This window comes from Pipra filicauda, unplaced genomic scaffold, assembly GCF_003945595.2.
Source record: "Pipra filicauda isolate LSUMZ 115617 unplaced genomic scaffold, ASM394559v2 scaffold98_size3848907_pilon, whole genome shotgun sequence".
Taxonomy (NCBI): Eukaryota; Metazoa; Chordata; class Aves; order Passeriformes; family Pipridae; genus Pipra; species Pipra filicauda.
Genome location: NW_024105186.1, coordinates 2,892,669 through 2,907,573, shown reverse-complemented (window position 1 = coordinate 2,907,573; position 14,905 = coordinate 2,892,669). Strand labels below are relative to the sequence as shown.

At 41.7% G+C, this 14,905-nt stretch overlaps 1 protein-coding gene across 12 annotated transcripts in view; it reads right to left on the bottom strand.

Annotated features, from left to right (window-relative positions):
- MCF2L2 (MCF.2 cell line derived transforming sequence-like 2) overlaps positions 1-14,905 on the bottom strand; it is a 158,079-nt gene that overhangs the window by 98,014 nt on the left and 45,160 nt on the right. For 11 of the 12 annotated variants that reach the window (XM_027712890.2, XM_027712876.2, XM_027712877.2 and 8 more), the window contains exons 4-7: positions 10,282-10,372; positions 8,942-9,061; positions 3,710-3,826; positions 420-569 (exon numbers count right to left, since the gene is read on the bottom strand). In XM_027712890.2, the coding sequence (XP_027568691.1) occupies positions 420-569; positions 3,710-3,826; positions 8,942-9,061; positions 10,282-10,372 (478 nt within the window). The remainder of the gene's footprint in view (positions 1-419; positions 570-3,709; positions 3,827-8,941; positions 9,062-10,281; positions 10,373-14,905) is intronic. The other variant, XM_027712875.2, reaches the window with a different exon arrangement.

The following is a 14,905-nucleotide window of genomic DNA, read 5'->3' as shown; positions in this document are numbered from 1 at the left end:
TCTTCTGATTCTTATTCTGCAAAGCTAAACTTGCCCTAAAGTTTGGTGTTTTGTTTTTTTTTAAATAAAACAACCATGATTACCTAGATCATTCTGTCTATTCCTAATTATCCTCACAGTTGCCTCTATCTGCTCCAGTTCATCCTTTCTGATGAACTCTTCATCAGGAGCCCATGCTATTCCAGATGTGATTCCATCACACCCCCTCATACATTAGAAGTGACGTTTCCCTGTTCTATCACTCTTGAAGCTGTAAAATGTCCTTTTCCACAGCTGAATCAAATTGACCTCCTGAACCCAGGTTTCTGTCCTCCTCAGTGGCTACCAGACAATGGACTCTCAAGTGATGGCAGAACATTTTGTTAAGTCACAAATCATGTACTATTGTGCTGGAGCCATCATGAGAAGACAACACTCACCTTCAGCTTGCTGTGGTGGTCGGTGTGTGCGGAGAGGAGCTCCTCCGTGCACTGCACATCGTTGGGAAGTTCAGTCTCTGCTAAGTCTGTCCCAAAGGTCTGTAGCATCTGTGCTGTCGTTTTTACTGTCATTGCAAAGTTTTCAATAGCCTGGAAAAGCAGGAGCATAAAGTCACAAACTTTAAGAACAGCCCTTTAACAACACTCAGTCCTTCAGGCACACTGTCCTGCAAGTATTACATGCCTGTAAAGCAGGTCATGTTGCCTTTTTTGAGGCAGATATGCTAAAAGTCACAAATTGAATCCTCTGTCACAAAGTATTGTCATCTCCATGAGCCAACTGGGAACTCCCAGAGCTTAGAGGACATAATGATACCACAGAGGACATCAGGTTCAAAGCCAGACCTGGAACTTCAGATCCTCTGCCCATGCTTGCTGGGAAATTCTGCTGTGTTTAAAATTTTAATGAAGGCTTTAAGTTGAGGACACTCCTAAAGTATATAGGGCAAAGTCTTTTTGTGTTTATATTTATACAGCCACTGTTCACTCAGCAGTAATCTGTCTTCCCCCTGACTTCTGAAAATGTGCATCTCCATCCTGCCTATCTGTACTAGATGCATTCTAGTCACTCCCTCCCATCTGTTCATGTTAGTACATAAATACAAGAACAAGTTACAGCAAACACAGTTAAAATGCATAGATTCAATGGAGTATTGCTTTATCACTTGGCTGTACTAACACAAAACTTGTCAGAAATCTGTGGTTTTACTGAAGAAAGGGCAAAAGAGGAAGCCTTAAAACCAATGCTGCCTTCTGAGAATATATTGTTCAGACCTGTGAGATGTGAGTAAAACTTTTATATCTAGTAGCAAGTAATTGCATGGGATGTTTTTTCATGATTATGCCCAAATTTTGAGGGGGACCGTATTGTTCTATGTAGCTCTTTATTCTTTGCACTTTGTGATCTAACCCACTCAATGGTTTGTGTCAGTCAGCAGCACTAGGGATGCTCTTACATCCAGGCAAATGCTACATAGTTGTTGCACATTGCATTCCCTTCTCTGGCAATGATGGGAATTCCTTATCTGCAACCATGACAGTAAAATTTTGCTGTGTGCTCAGTGATAAACAAACAGGAAGTAGATCATAATTCAAAAGGTATAGTCCAAATATGTGATCTGAAACATGCCCCAGATGAAGCGATGCCTGCACAGTCCACAGCCTCCTTCCCTTTTTCCCAATGAATTCATGCCTGCTTTCAACACAAGCAGTACAGACTGTGTACTGCTCTGGGTTGGTGCCCAGCAGCTGTAGCCTGCTGTTCTCAGCACTGAAACTACTGGATTAGAGCTGGCTGAAATGTCACACTTCTGACAGACACAGCCATCCACAACCGATTTCCTGAAAGCCCAAAAATGTATTCCGTGGGCAAAAAAGCTCACAGGCTCCTGCCAACCCAGATAAGAAAGCAGAAACAGTGAACGATGCAGGGAGATGACTGAGTCACTGCCACTTAGCCACGGTTTAAAGCTGTTTCAGAAAAAAAGCACTGGCAGGACGAGATAGGAGAACACTGAGAGAAGCAGCAAAGGACATGAAGACCACACCTCAGCAAGACTCAAAGTCAGGTTGTTTCAAGGTGCCATGGAGGCTGACACTTCCCTAATGACAACCTCTTATGCAGATATTCCTTGGTTGACTGCACCACTCACCAGGAGCTTATCCGAGTTTCACTAAACAGCGTGCTTGCCCCCACCCTCTCCTGTGCACATGTCTAATAAATTGTTTCATGTACCTAAGTTATATCTGTGGCTTGTTGGGTTTTTTTCCAAGTCTCTCTGCTTGGTAAGAGTTTTTCAAACAAATTTAACTCAAACCTCTGCGGATTATATAGCCACACTCCCCTCAAATCTTGGCTCACTTTTATTTGCATATTTTAACAAACTATATATTATTACTTTATGTAAACTCCTCTCATTAATAAATGATACAGCCTTTCTTGTGTCTCTCTTTACTCCCCTCCCGCATATTTTCAAGCCTTTAGCTTTGTGAAAGCTGATACAGATGATTCATTTCTTCACACTCCCCCCTCCTGCAAGGACAGTTTCATATTTTTGACACTTTTAACACGTAAGCCTGCTCACCTATCTCAATTCTAACCTCACTGTAGTCAACACAGCTATAAATGTAGAAAATCAGTGCTAGAGGGAATTCAAATTCTGTGTTTCCACATTTAGAAGCCTGAAATATTTGGTGGTTTTCAAGGAGAATAAAATTCAATTTTATAAGGACAGAAAAGCATAAAAAATTATATCAAGAAAGTGACAAAAGTGACTTGACCTAAAGTTACCTCAGAAAAGCTCTTTTTATGAGTGTTAGATGTAACCTGTCCATCAGCAACAATAGACTAGAACCCAGGGCTGTTCAGAACTCTGCAAAATATTGGGGCTCACATTAGATGTGAGCTCTAACATACCGATCTTGCAAGTAGACCCACAAAGACAGATGCAAACACTGCACAGAGTCTCTGTGAAATTAATTTTCCAGGATCACGTCCCAGCTTAGCCCATTTTTGCTCTAGAAGGATGAGACAGTATTTTAGCTGCTAATGTGCCAGAGTCTGGAGTCTGTTTTTGTGAACTATCACCTTTTCTGGGCACCATAATGAATTGTTTACATTGTTTTGAAGCAAACACTGAAATGCATTAACCAGCCCCAAAAGGGAACAATCAAACCTGTACAAGTTTCCTCAATAGAATAAAAAGTCTTTCTACCTTTCAACTTACAAATGTTCTTCAGTTACCCAAAATATGACCCAGCTGGAGTGCATGCTTACATAGCACAGAAATGAAAACAAGGTAAAATAAAATCTAGTGTTTCTATTCTCTTAAAAGCAGGGACATAATTAATCATTAAAGTAAGAATTTTGACCTTTGATTCAGTAAAGTGCTAAAGCCTATGTTCAACTTCAACCATGAGCTGAAGGCCTATGAATCCCATCAATTATTCAAAAGCCAAGAGAATGTGCCAAGGGGCCTTGCTGAGTAAGAATACCCTGACAGTGTTCGGCCCTAGGCCAGGAACACAGTGAGATACAGATTACTGCTTCTATTGCAAACTTTTGGGAATTTGCCTTTCTCTATTTGAGTCATGGATTTCCTCCTTCCATGAGCCCCTGGCAGAATCAGTAGGCTGACATGCCCCTGAAGAGTTACTACTTAATGGTTGCTTTGCATTGGTCATCTGGACAGTTCTGGTGCAGACAAGTGAAGAACAACACCAGCACTCACAGTTCGGTGGTGGATCCACTGGCTGTGGCCGTACTCCAGAGTTCCTCCCAGCTCCCGGGTCAGCTGACTTTTGTCAATATAGCCATGCAGATCAGAGACAGAGTTTAACATGATGATCTGAAAAAAAATCCAAACACACTGGACTGAGAGAAATAATGAGCCCTTTAAACCATTGTTCCTAGGATCTGGGTTTGCCTTAACACGTATGAACACTGCAGTTCCACCACAGGCTGTCAATTCTCAGCATGTATTTGGTCATGCAATGGCCACAGATTATTTTCACTAGATTTTTCCTTCTTAATGTGTACATGGCCATTCTTGAGCTAACCATAGTTTGACATCATCTTGCTCCTTTCTAGGCTGTCATTTGGCACATGCTTCAAGAGCAAAAGTATAGTATTGATAATGTTCACACAAACTTCCATCAAATAATTTATTCTCTAGATTACTGTTATTTATAGAGAAATGGAGGCTTAGGCAAGTCAAAACAGCTTCTTCAAACCCAAGCACTTGATCCAGGCAAGTGCTGAAATGAAATCATTGAGAATAAGATTTCCCTTTCAGTTTTATAATCCTTTTTTTGGCACTGTACGTCCACTGAGTTCACTGGCATTATTCAATTTAAAATCATGATGGAAGAGAAAGCAGAGACAAATCTAAATTCATTTTCTTACATTAAAGAGTCTCTTTACCATTAGACTTGCTTAATGAAAGCCAAAAAAATCTGCAGTCAGCTTCAGATAAGCAGCATTACCACTGTAAATTTACCAACACAAGTGGTTACACAAATAAAACACATGTATTGCTGTTCTAACAGCTAGAAAATATGCCATGATTTCAGCAACAGAAGAACAAGATGTTGAGCACAAATTACTGGGAATTTTAAGCCTTGGACTTTAAAATAAGTCAAACGTGTTACTTGACTGCTCTTTAAAGAAAGGCTAACTGGCTCTGCCTGTCAGCAGGCTCCAAGGGAGCGTGGTACATACACTGGCAAACACTCTGGACAATTAGATGAGTGAAGATGTAGAGACAAGAGGATGTGCATTCTAGGCTAATAATGCTCCAGAAAAAGCCTTGAGAACAAACCTGAACAGGTTTTTAGCTGGTCCTTGCTACAGAATCATGCTAGAATAATTCAGGCTGACGTGAACCTGAGATCTCTAGTCCAGCTTCTTTCTCAAAGCTGGGTCAGCTGTGAGATCAAAGCAGGTTGCTCAAGGCTTTATCCACCTGAGATTTGAAAACATCTAAGGATTGAGATTGTACAACCTCTTTGGGCAGGCTGGTCTGCTGCCTGATTATACTTGTGGTGGAAAAGTTTTTCCTTATACCAAGTCAGAACTGCTCGTTTCACTTTATATCAGTTATTTATTGTCCCACTGTCATGCGCAGCCTGGCTGTGTGCTCTCAGTGACCTTCTTGGAGGAACTGGAAAGCTGCTGGTTTGTCATATTAACCCTCCCACGCCTTCCCTTCTCCAAGGTAGACAAGCCCAGTTCCCTCAGCATCTTCATATAGAGCACATGCTCCAAGCTCTGACCTTCTTGGTGTCTCTCTGTTGATCTCATTCCAGATTATTATTTTTCTTTTACTGGGGGAACCAAAACTGGACAGGGTATACTCAGTGAGATCTAATGAGAGCCAAGTAAGGAGGGATGAGTGCTTGTATCAACCTGCTGGTTATGGTCCTGTTAAAGTAGGACACTGATGACTTCCTTTGCTGCCAGGGCACACTCTGGCTCATGTCCAGCTCACTGTCTACCAAGTTCCCAGGTCCTTTTCTGCAGAGATGCTCCTCAGATAGTCAGGCTACCGTCTGCATTGTTGTCAACAACACAACACTGTTGTGTTGTTGGGAGGGAAGAACATGGATTCTTCTTTCTTGAGGAAGAAGTCCTTCCTAGTTGCAGGAATTTGCTTTGTCCCTTTTGTACTTCATAATATGCTCGTCAGCCCATTCCTTGAGCTTCTGTTGCAGTGACTCTGTCTTGGAATGTATCAACTGCTCCTCTCAGTTTAGTGTCACCTGCACACTTGATGACAGTGCAGCCTGTTGCCTCTTCCATGTCATTGATGAAGATATTACCCAGGGCAGGTGCCAGCAGGAATCACTACAACACTCCACTTGTCGCCCACTTCCGGGTAGAGCATGAGCCTCATCACTACCCTCTGAGCCCATCATGAGACTAGTTTTTAAATCCACATCTAGTTGTCCATCTATCCAGACTTTAACCTAACTTGGATACAAGAACGCAGTGGAACATGCATCTGGCCCCATGGACCTGTACAGGCTGAATGTTCTCAAGTAGGCCCTCACTCAATTCTTTTTCACTTCCAGCAGTTCATCTTCTCCTTGAACTCTATCTCTAAACACAGAAGCCAGGAGACCTTGTTGGTGAAGAAAGCAGAGAGTACCTCAGCCAAAGCTAGATGAAAAGCTGTTACCTGAATGTGCTACGAAACACTGCTTGTTATGATCAAAGTCAGAAAACTCAAAAAGCTGCATCATCTTGAAGGGCCCTCAGACTGGAACTTGACATCTATGTACTACTTCTGAATTGCAAATTACATTTGAGAAAGTAAGTCTCAACTGCTTTGTAGTTCTTCTCCACCAGAGATGTTGCTGACAAGTTGGAAATCTTTTTAAACTTCACACTTCAGTAAAACTACAGAGGAACACTGTCATGCACTTCCCTTTTAAGAAGAATTTTATGTTTGCTTTAATCTAATATTGTCAGAATGAGCCACAAAGCAAACTTATTAATATTGCTGGCTAATATTGCCCAACAGTGCACAAGGTCTTCACCCTGCAGGCATTTCTGCAGGAGAAAGCTTAGGAGCAATCCAGCATCCATCTAAGAAACCAATCTTAGAGAGCATCAGCATCTCCCACACTGCTTGCCAGCCTAAAGACAGTTACGGTCAGTAAGCTGAGATTGCAAGGGAGCAGCAGCTTAGGAGAGGAGGGTCTGCATGAGCAGGTCAGCACAGAACACAGAATTGTGGTGAGGCTGCTTCATGATGGGTTAGGACATCTGAAAGAAGTCACAGCCTACAAAGGTCAAAGAAGTCCCTGCTATGGACAGATTGTTCAGCCTTTTGTGTATGCTGTGAGAATGCTTTAATTCATTTCCTGTGATGGCAGGTTCCTTAGGTAAATCTCTGTGTGTTCCTTTTGAATTCCTAGAATTTAATATCACATGAACCCTGGTGTGTCTCCTGTATTTCTTTATCTTGCTCCTGGATAAGGATATTTAATCAAATCACTATCCCAATAAAGATTTACTTTATGAGGTTTTATGAACCACATTTGTATGCCAATGTGATATAAATCCGCATTTCCTTATTTTGTCTGGTTTGTTATTTCAGCCTTTATTTCCAGCTCCTGTTTGATCTTCTGGTTCCTACTCAATCCAGTGTTGATTTAACCCAGCAAATCTACTTTACTGAACATATTTGCAGTCTGATAGCTCAGATAAACTATTAAACAAATGTTTCTTTGACAAATGCACACAATATTCTTGGAGCTCCTTTTGAATGTTCATGTCTCGGTCCTGACTCGCTTACAGTTGTGATAGGAAATACCACCCATCCATGGCCTAGTTATGACATTAATGTTGCCATAGTGCCAAACTCACAACACAAACAACCTGTAAACAATTTAAAAGATGATGGTGATATTCAAGATAGGCACTGATTCCTAAAAGTTCCCCACTCTGAAACTCAGGTACACAGGGGCATGTCCAGATGGTATTTTTAGGATGGGACTGCAAACACAGGTGAAAGGTCCCTCCAGAGAGCGTGGCAGACTCTTAGTTTTTGTAAGGCTGCTCTTCTAAGAGCTCTGTGGACATACCCAGGATGTCTCAAAATCAGAATATCCAAGATAACTGCAAACTAAACTCATATCTTGATTTTCCTGCTTGTAAGAAAGATAAATTACTATTTCATACTTAATGCAGTGCTTGACCTCTGCCTAGAATTAACCTTCCTTCCAACTTCCATCTCTTCCAAATTGGATTTGAAATGCAACACTGTCATCAAATAAATTGCTAAAAGTGTGGAAGATGCTGAATTGTTGGAAAATGCTAATCCTTGATGAGGTTGCCCTTTCTGGGCTGCCGTTGCTGCTACAGTAGTTGCTATAGTAACAGATCATGGCTTATTAAATATAGGAGCATCCATTTTTTGAAGTACTAGAAGATATTTTGGTTTAGATTCAAAGATATATTTTTTCATCACTTTTGCATTTTACCAAAAAGCCACACTTGCCAAACTACAGTAAATGTTACAATTTAGTCCACATTAACCAAATACCTATTCATGGTTCCTTTCCTGTATGCACTGTAATAAATAGGCTGCTGTCTCTCATTCAGAAGAAGCAGAAGGTGTCTTAAACACCTGAACTTCAAACTTGGGTATTGACAGAGCTAGAATTCGTTGGTGGAGAGCTATGAGTCTTTTGCAAAACAATATGAAACCACAAGTAAAATCCAAAAGAGTCATCTGAATCCCTACAGTAAAGTCATTATAGAACCCAGTATGAGTCTGGTCCAGGATGAAATATCATCAATAATCATAATTCAAGTCTATTTATAAAACACTTGAAACCAAATGCAAACAGGCAGCTAGGAACAACTCCCAAAAGAGCTCTCATAGAATAACCTAAAACTTGAACTCTTTCAGGATTGATAATCTTCAAATCACAGTCTCATCAACCTATTGCATATGCCAAGTGAATATAAAAAGAAACAGAAAACAAACTTTGAATTTTGAGGGCCTGGAGATCATAAAAGCCATTCAGAATAGGAAATGCTGTGGAAGCACTTAACAAAGTCAGCAGTCCCATGGATAATCCATAAAATAGTGCAGAATTCAATCCCAGCCTTTTGTTGCTCTGTAGTCCTCAATACTTAACGTTTGTCACTGGAATGAGATCTACCTCTGCCTACCTCAGAGGATCAGCTCCACTGAGTTAAAATGTCAATACTTAAAAACTGAGCCACATTTTATAGCTAGACTGACTGGGAACATGTCTATTAAATACTGTGAAGCATCCACTGCTAATTAACATTTTGGCATTACCATACAGGTATTATCATATGGACCCAGATGAAAGTCCCCAGTTGCCACTTGCAATCAAATTTCAGTTACTGGGTTATGAGAAATTGCTGACACGCAAGAACTGCAGATATGGAGAAAACACATGGACAAAAAATGCATGCTTACCGGTACCTTCATTTTAAAGTCATCTCGATAGAGTTTAATGCCAATGTCAGCGATCGCCCTTTGGATAAAGCGGGAGGGTCTCAGGACAAACACCAGCTGCAAGTTTCCTGGAAATGCTCCCTGCAAGAAATACAGAACTATTAGAAGGCACAACTCTGCCTTGTTAGGGAATTTTCAGCCAAGTGTTTCCTAAACAGGGCAAAGTAGGTAAGATTTGCTGAATCTTGCTCAGTCCAGCTGCTCCCTGTGTCAGCTGTTCCATTCTGCATGTGCCCATTGGCACTGTCTCCAAAGCCAGCAGGAAGACTGGCCCATGGATTTTACTGCCCAGCCACACATTGTTTTCTGATGTGGATTTATCACAAAGCTGCAAAGTTCTTGACAAGGGCCTTTCTCCCCCAAATTTGAACCCTGCCAAGCTCCTTTGCACCACCACACCATAGGTTTTCCCATTTTTTAGGCTGCTGCCACTAGAGGGCAAAGCTGGCTGCCCATGTCTGACGTGGTGAAGGAAGCTGGTGGCACAGAAGGATTTCCCAGGCTGACCTACCTTCTCATTCTGCAAAGGGATTTGAATCCTGTTAACCTCACATATTTTTACACACACGCAGACACTCAACACATTCATAAGACATGGCCCTGTCAGCAACACCCAGCTTACATCTCTTCACACACTCCTCTGAGCTCATCAAGCATAAAAAAAGAACAATTACTCAAAGAGAGCAACTAAAAAAAACCTGAGAATAAAAAACAATTCTGCCTAAATACCTCAAAAGAACTTAAAGTTGCCTTTGTCACCCCTTCATCCTGCACCTCTGTGTATAAGTGCTTGCTCCTCACACAGCACGTTCCTGGTAATAGATGTATAAATGCAGCTGCTTTTCTCAGCAATGAAAATCAGCGCCCAGCTCTGACTTTTGCAAATGAAATATAATAAGCTATTAAGAGTTTCTGACAGAGATCATTTACTACCATGCAAACACAAGTCCCTTGGGATCTGTTTCTTTCATGAGCAGGCCACATCAATTCCTCCTCAGGGCACAGAAGGGGACCTCTTATACTCTTCTAGGAACCAACTTAAAATTACTAGAATTTAGATTGCAGACAACCCAGAAAATAAGGAATTTGTCCTAATTCAACAGTAAACAAGGCTGTGTAATTTGTTCCAGCAGCTTCCTCCCTCTCTTATTTAACACTCATGAGCTTCAGGGCAGGGGAGAGTCTGCATCCACGGCCAGAAAATGGGAGCTTAAAATGAGTACAGGAGACTATATCATGTGCTGAAGGTTCAGCAGACGATTTTAATTTCCAGAAGACAAATAACAAAAGCAAGCACTTACTGCTATCCGTGTCAGGGATGCCTTGACTGCACTCCATTTGTCCCGTCGTCTGTCTATGATGATGATGAATCCGATGCTGGCAGCCTCCAGACTGCAAAACAGATGAAATAGGTATGCAGGGTTACACAGAGATACTCCTATTCCAAGGAAGAGCTACTGCAGCAAAACACAGCCTCCTTCAGATCACCCTCTGAGCTCATTATGAAAACAACGTACAGTGGAAAGAATGAATATTTGGCTGAAATTCACACAAAAGGGAAAGCCAGCAAATTTTCTCTTTCCAGTGTAAGGTTATCAGCTTACACAAAACATGAATATTTTATCTGCTAAATCTCTGAGCTGCTGAGCTGCTCCACTGCCAGTCTAGGTGACATGAATCGTTCAGGATCACAGATTCCACTGTGCTGTATTAAAGACAAAACCCTCAGATCCTGTTTTCTCTGCAAAATAATTCAAGCTATTAGACACCCCACTTCAGTCTTCATTCTTCAGGTATGCTGACATCTGACAGGGGCACTGAGCTCCTGGGGGTCAATATCCCCTGACTGTTACCACCTTGCTGTGTACAAAAGCCCCAGGAATTCTGATAGACAAAGCAGAAACTGAAGAATTCTATCTTGCCAACCACAAACTCATTCCAGGGTTGCAAGTCATTCAAAACTATCCTTTTAACATATTGTCTAAGATAACAGTTCCTGGTCCCTCTCAGTGCTTTTCAAGGAGGATCTAGGAGGCACTGATTTGGTGCTCTATCCCATGAATACCACATTCTCATAAATACCTCATAAATACCACATCCTCTCTTTCCCTCTCAAAAATCCCACTACAGGGTTCAGGGTTTCAGTGTGACTGCTCTACTCTCTGCTTTCCAAGAGCATTCAGCATTGGAGAGAAGTCCTCAGAAGTACACACTGAGAAAAGTGTCCAGAAACTTCATTGGAGGAGGATGGCTCAGTCATCTCAGAACAAACCAGAGGCAAGTGGGAAGAGTGTAAATGTCATAATCAAAGGATATACTGCGATCAAACACCTACCCACAGATCAAAATTAAAAAAAATTATTAAAACACTTCCTTGATTCCTTTTCCATTGTCCATACAAGGAGCAACCCAGGATTTTTCATGGGTTCATTTTGTGCAAACTTGTGTCAATAATCCACTAAGACCACCAACGGTAGCAACTCTGAGCTCCTGATGCACCTCTGCTGGATCAAGAACAGCAACCTGAAAGCCAGACTCTCTGGCAAACCTGGGATGCCATGTGAGTCTTCCCAATAATTCCTACTGGTAACAGGAAAACACACTGAATTTCCCACTTCAATATTTTTACAGCATCCTCTGGGGATTATAAAATTCAATGATAGTACATGACCTTTCCTCTTCAGTAGTGCAACATGCAGTTCTCTATGCAGAGGACAGAAAAGGTGGTTTGTAGCAGTGCCCCTCAAGCACAGGGAAGAGACTTCATCTGTTTCTCCTCTTATATATACACAACTGTATGCATTGACAAATATTTCAAGGAAAAAAGTCACCAGCATGGTATGTATGCATCAGGGAAAAAAGGTTCAGAGGAAGGCAACAAAGAAATTGCGTGTGTTGCAGATTGTTACTGGAAGGGTAAGAAACTAAACCCAAAATTCTCAGCCTGGGGTCTTCCTACCCAACCTAAAAATCTGCATTGGATTTATCAAACTGATTCTGCTAATTGGAACCAAAACTTGCTTTGGAAGTCTGGTAGGCAGGAAAGGCCTGGGAAAATCAGCCTCAGCCTCCAGACCCCCAGGTGGCACCTCTGGTTTGAGGGGTTTTTTTGTTTGCTTGGTTTTGGGGGGTTTTTTTGGTGGGTATTTTTCTTTCTTTTTTTCTTTTTTTTTTAAATAGATAGGTCTGATTTAGATCCTAAATTTAGCCAGGGAAACAGAGAGAGTGTCAGCAAGTGATCCTATTTCAGTCAGCATGCTGAAAGGCCGTACCAAGGTCTGAATGTCATTTGGCACTGAGGAATGGATGCAGGCAAACAGCCATGGGAAGAGGCCTAGCCAAGATGGAAGCATCAGCACAAGTGATGTACAGCTGAGAAACCCCACTTGTGTGTGTACCCAGAGGAAGGGAGTCTGTTTAAAAACAAATCCCGACACACAGACACTCAAATTCTATCATTGTTTTCTCAGCATCACTACTGTAATATCTCTTGTGAAAATGCATTGGGGTTTCTCCAGTTCTCAGAAAAGAAGGATTTGAAGACAATCCTGAACAGCAGACAGACATCAGGCTTACCTCCAAAATAAATTCTGGCACATTTGCCCAGATCTACAGATGTCTGGCAGAGAGGTTCCCTTTCCCTGAATGAAATACGTGCAATCAGCAGAGCTGTACAATCTTCAGCTCTGAATTTGGGTTAGCCCTTGAACACTGACTTGAGGAGGCCAGGAGATGTTGAATTTCCTGACCTCTTTTGGGAGGAGAGGAGGGCACCTGTTCCTCAAAGGAGCTGATCCATGTCAAGTGGATATCTTCTGTCATATTAGCATGTAAGATTAATCATTCCAGAGGGACTTAGTTACAAATGCTGAATGATGTTGTCTGCAATCACAGAGCTCAACTCCACAACTAGTATGAGCCTTCTTCTACATGATATGCAGAATCAGACACTGATATTCTCTCTATATTTGCCTGGAAAATGGTGTGCTGATTTCTCTGGTTCACTAAGCTCCGAAGAAGGAAGTACTTTCTAGGATAAACAGGGTGAACTGCTTTTCAAACTATACTTCATCTTACCTGATTCATGGCCATACCCTTTGTAACTCCAGAAGAGTCAGAGACTATTCTCTATTCTTAGTCACTTCATTTGATACCTTCTCATCTTTCTTGAAAATTGAAGTAAAAGGTGAACTACTGGCAGTGACACAACATGCACAGGAATGCTGTTATAATACACACAGCAGAATATAGCACATTAGTGCTGATGAAGGTAACAATGCAGTCCCTTTACTGCTTGCTGAGGTGTGTGGCAGAGACACTCTGTGTGCATGGACCTGCCAACTGCAGATTAACAAGGCTCTGCTGCACCCAAACAGGTCCACTACTTATGACATATTAAGATAGTACTTCATATAATTATGTCATAAATCACATAACCAAAGCTTGCTGCTCAGGTTCTTCCTCTTCTAAATTGACATCTTTGTCCCTCACCACCTACATAGAGGGTGACAAGTTTCAAATAGTGACTCAAGAAATGTAGTCAATCTTTCTAAAAGCACTGCAACAAAGACTAGAAAACTCTACAGAAAACTCATATCCCTGCAGTGTGATCTGTGATTGAACCTAAGAGTTAAACCAGTGTGCTGGTATGCAGAAAATGTACCTTCAAACCCCAATCACTGACCTTGAATGAGTCATTTAAAGCAAACTGAGTAGTCACTTACTCAACACCGGTTTTGGTGAGCCTGTCTGTAGTGTGAGATATTACTTACACATCATCTGCTCAACTCATCATCTGTAAAATGGGCATATTGCAGCTCTCCAGACCTACAAAGTTTTGAAATGCAATTCATCATTCTTTGCACATTGCTCTGGGATTCCTCAGGGGAAGAGAAAACACAGAACTGAAACTGAATCAAAGCAAAGATCCATCCAGCCCAACACCCTGACTCCAGTGTTAGTAGACAGTGGCTACTGAGACAAACGCAGTAGGAAAATGAGAAGGACAATATTTCTCTTGGTATATTCTCCCAAGTCCCAGCATTGAGTAATAAATGGATTTCTTCAGCCCAAGTTTGCATCTGAGCCATTGTGTTCAGCTGCCATTGATGGAGCAATCCTTCATGAATTTGGCTTATTTCTTTTGAACCCGTCTGTACTTTTGGGTTTCACACAGGCTGAAGAAGCATAAAGCATTTCTGTCTATCATGTTGACAATGCAACATGCTAGTTCCCCAACATGTGACAACTTTACTGGGAATCACCCCCCAGCATACCAAGTACAAAGAACTGAAAAACTAGTCTTATGTTTTTTGCAGCTACTATTGGTGTTTTATGAACCCTGAGGCTGGTCACCCTCCCAATCCTGAAGCTAGTGAAGAAATACTTAAGACAGAGTTTCTCCTGCAGAACAAAAGCCCCACAGAGCAGAGTGAAACAATGAAGCTGTTAAATTCACAGTGTGTGGTTTCTCTCAGCTTGCTTTGGCAAGTCAGTATGGGGAATAGATGTAGGTGGAGCTGGAAAACTTCTCACTCAAACTTGAAGGAGTGCATTTTCCCCTATGATCCTCTAAGCACCTTTTTACACAAAACCACAGGAAATAATAAATCCTTGCTTGCTTCTAACTAGCACAAGCAGCCATGGTTCAGAGACAGGATCAGGGGACTGAAAAAATATTAAGCTCTCTTAGATAAACAAGAAGTAATTCAGCAGCCATGCCTCAGCACAGATCCTCAGAGCAGGGGAAGTCAGTTTGTTTCACTATCCTTCCACAACTGCAGGCAAAGAGCAAGGAAAACATCCTAGCTGTGGAGCAATCTCCAAAGAAACAAAGCATCAGAATGCACACGGTGCTTGCCAGAATCCTGTCAATGGAGCACCTCACTTGCTTTCTCAGAAAAGGGAAAGCTGCACAGAAAGATG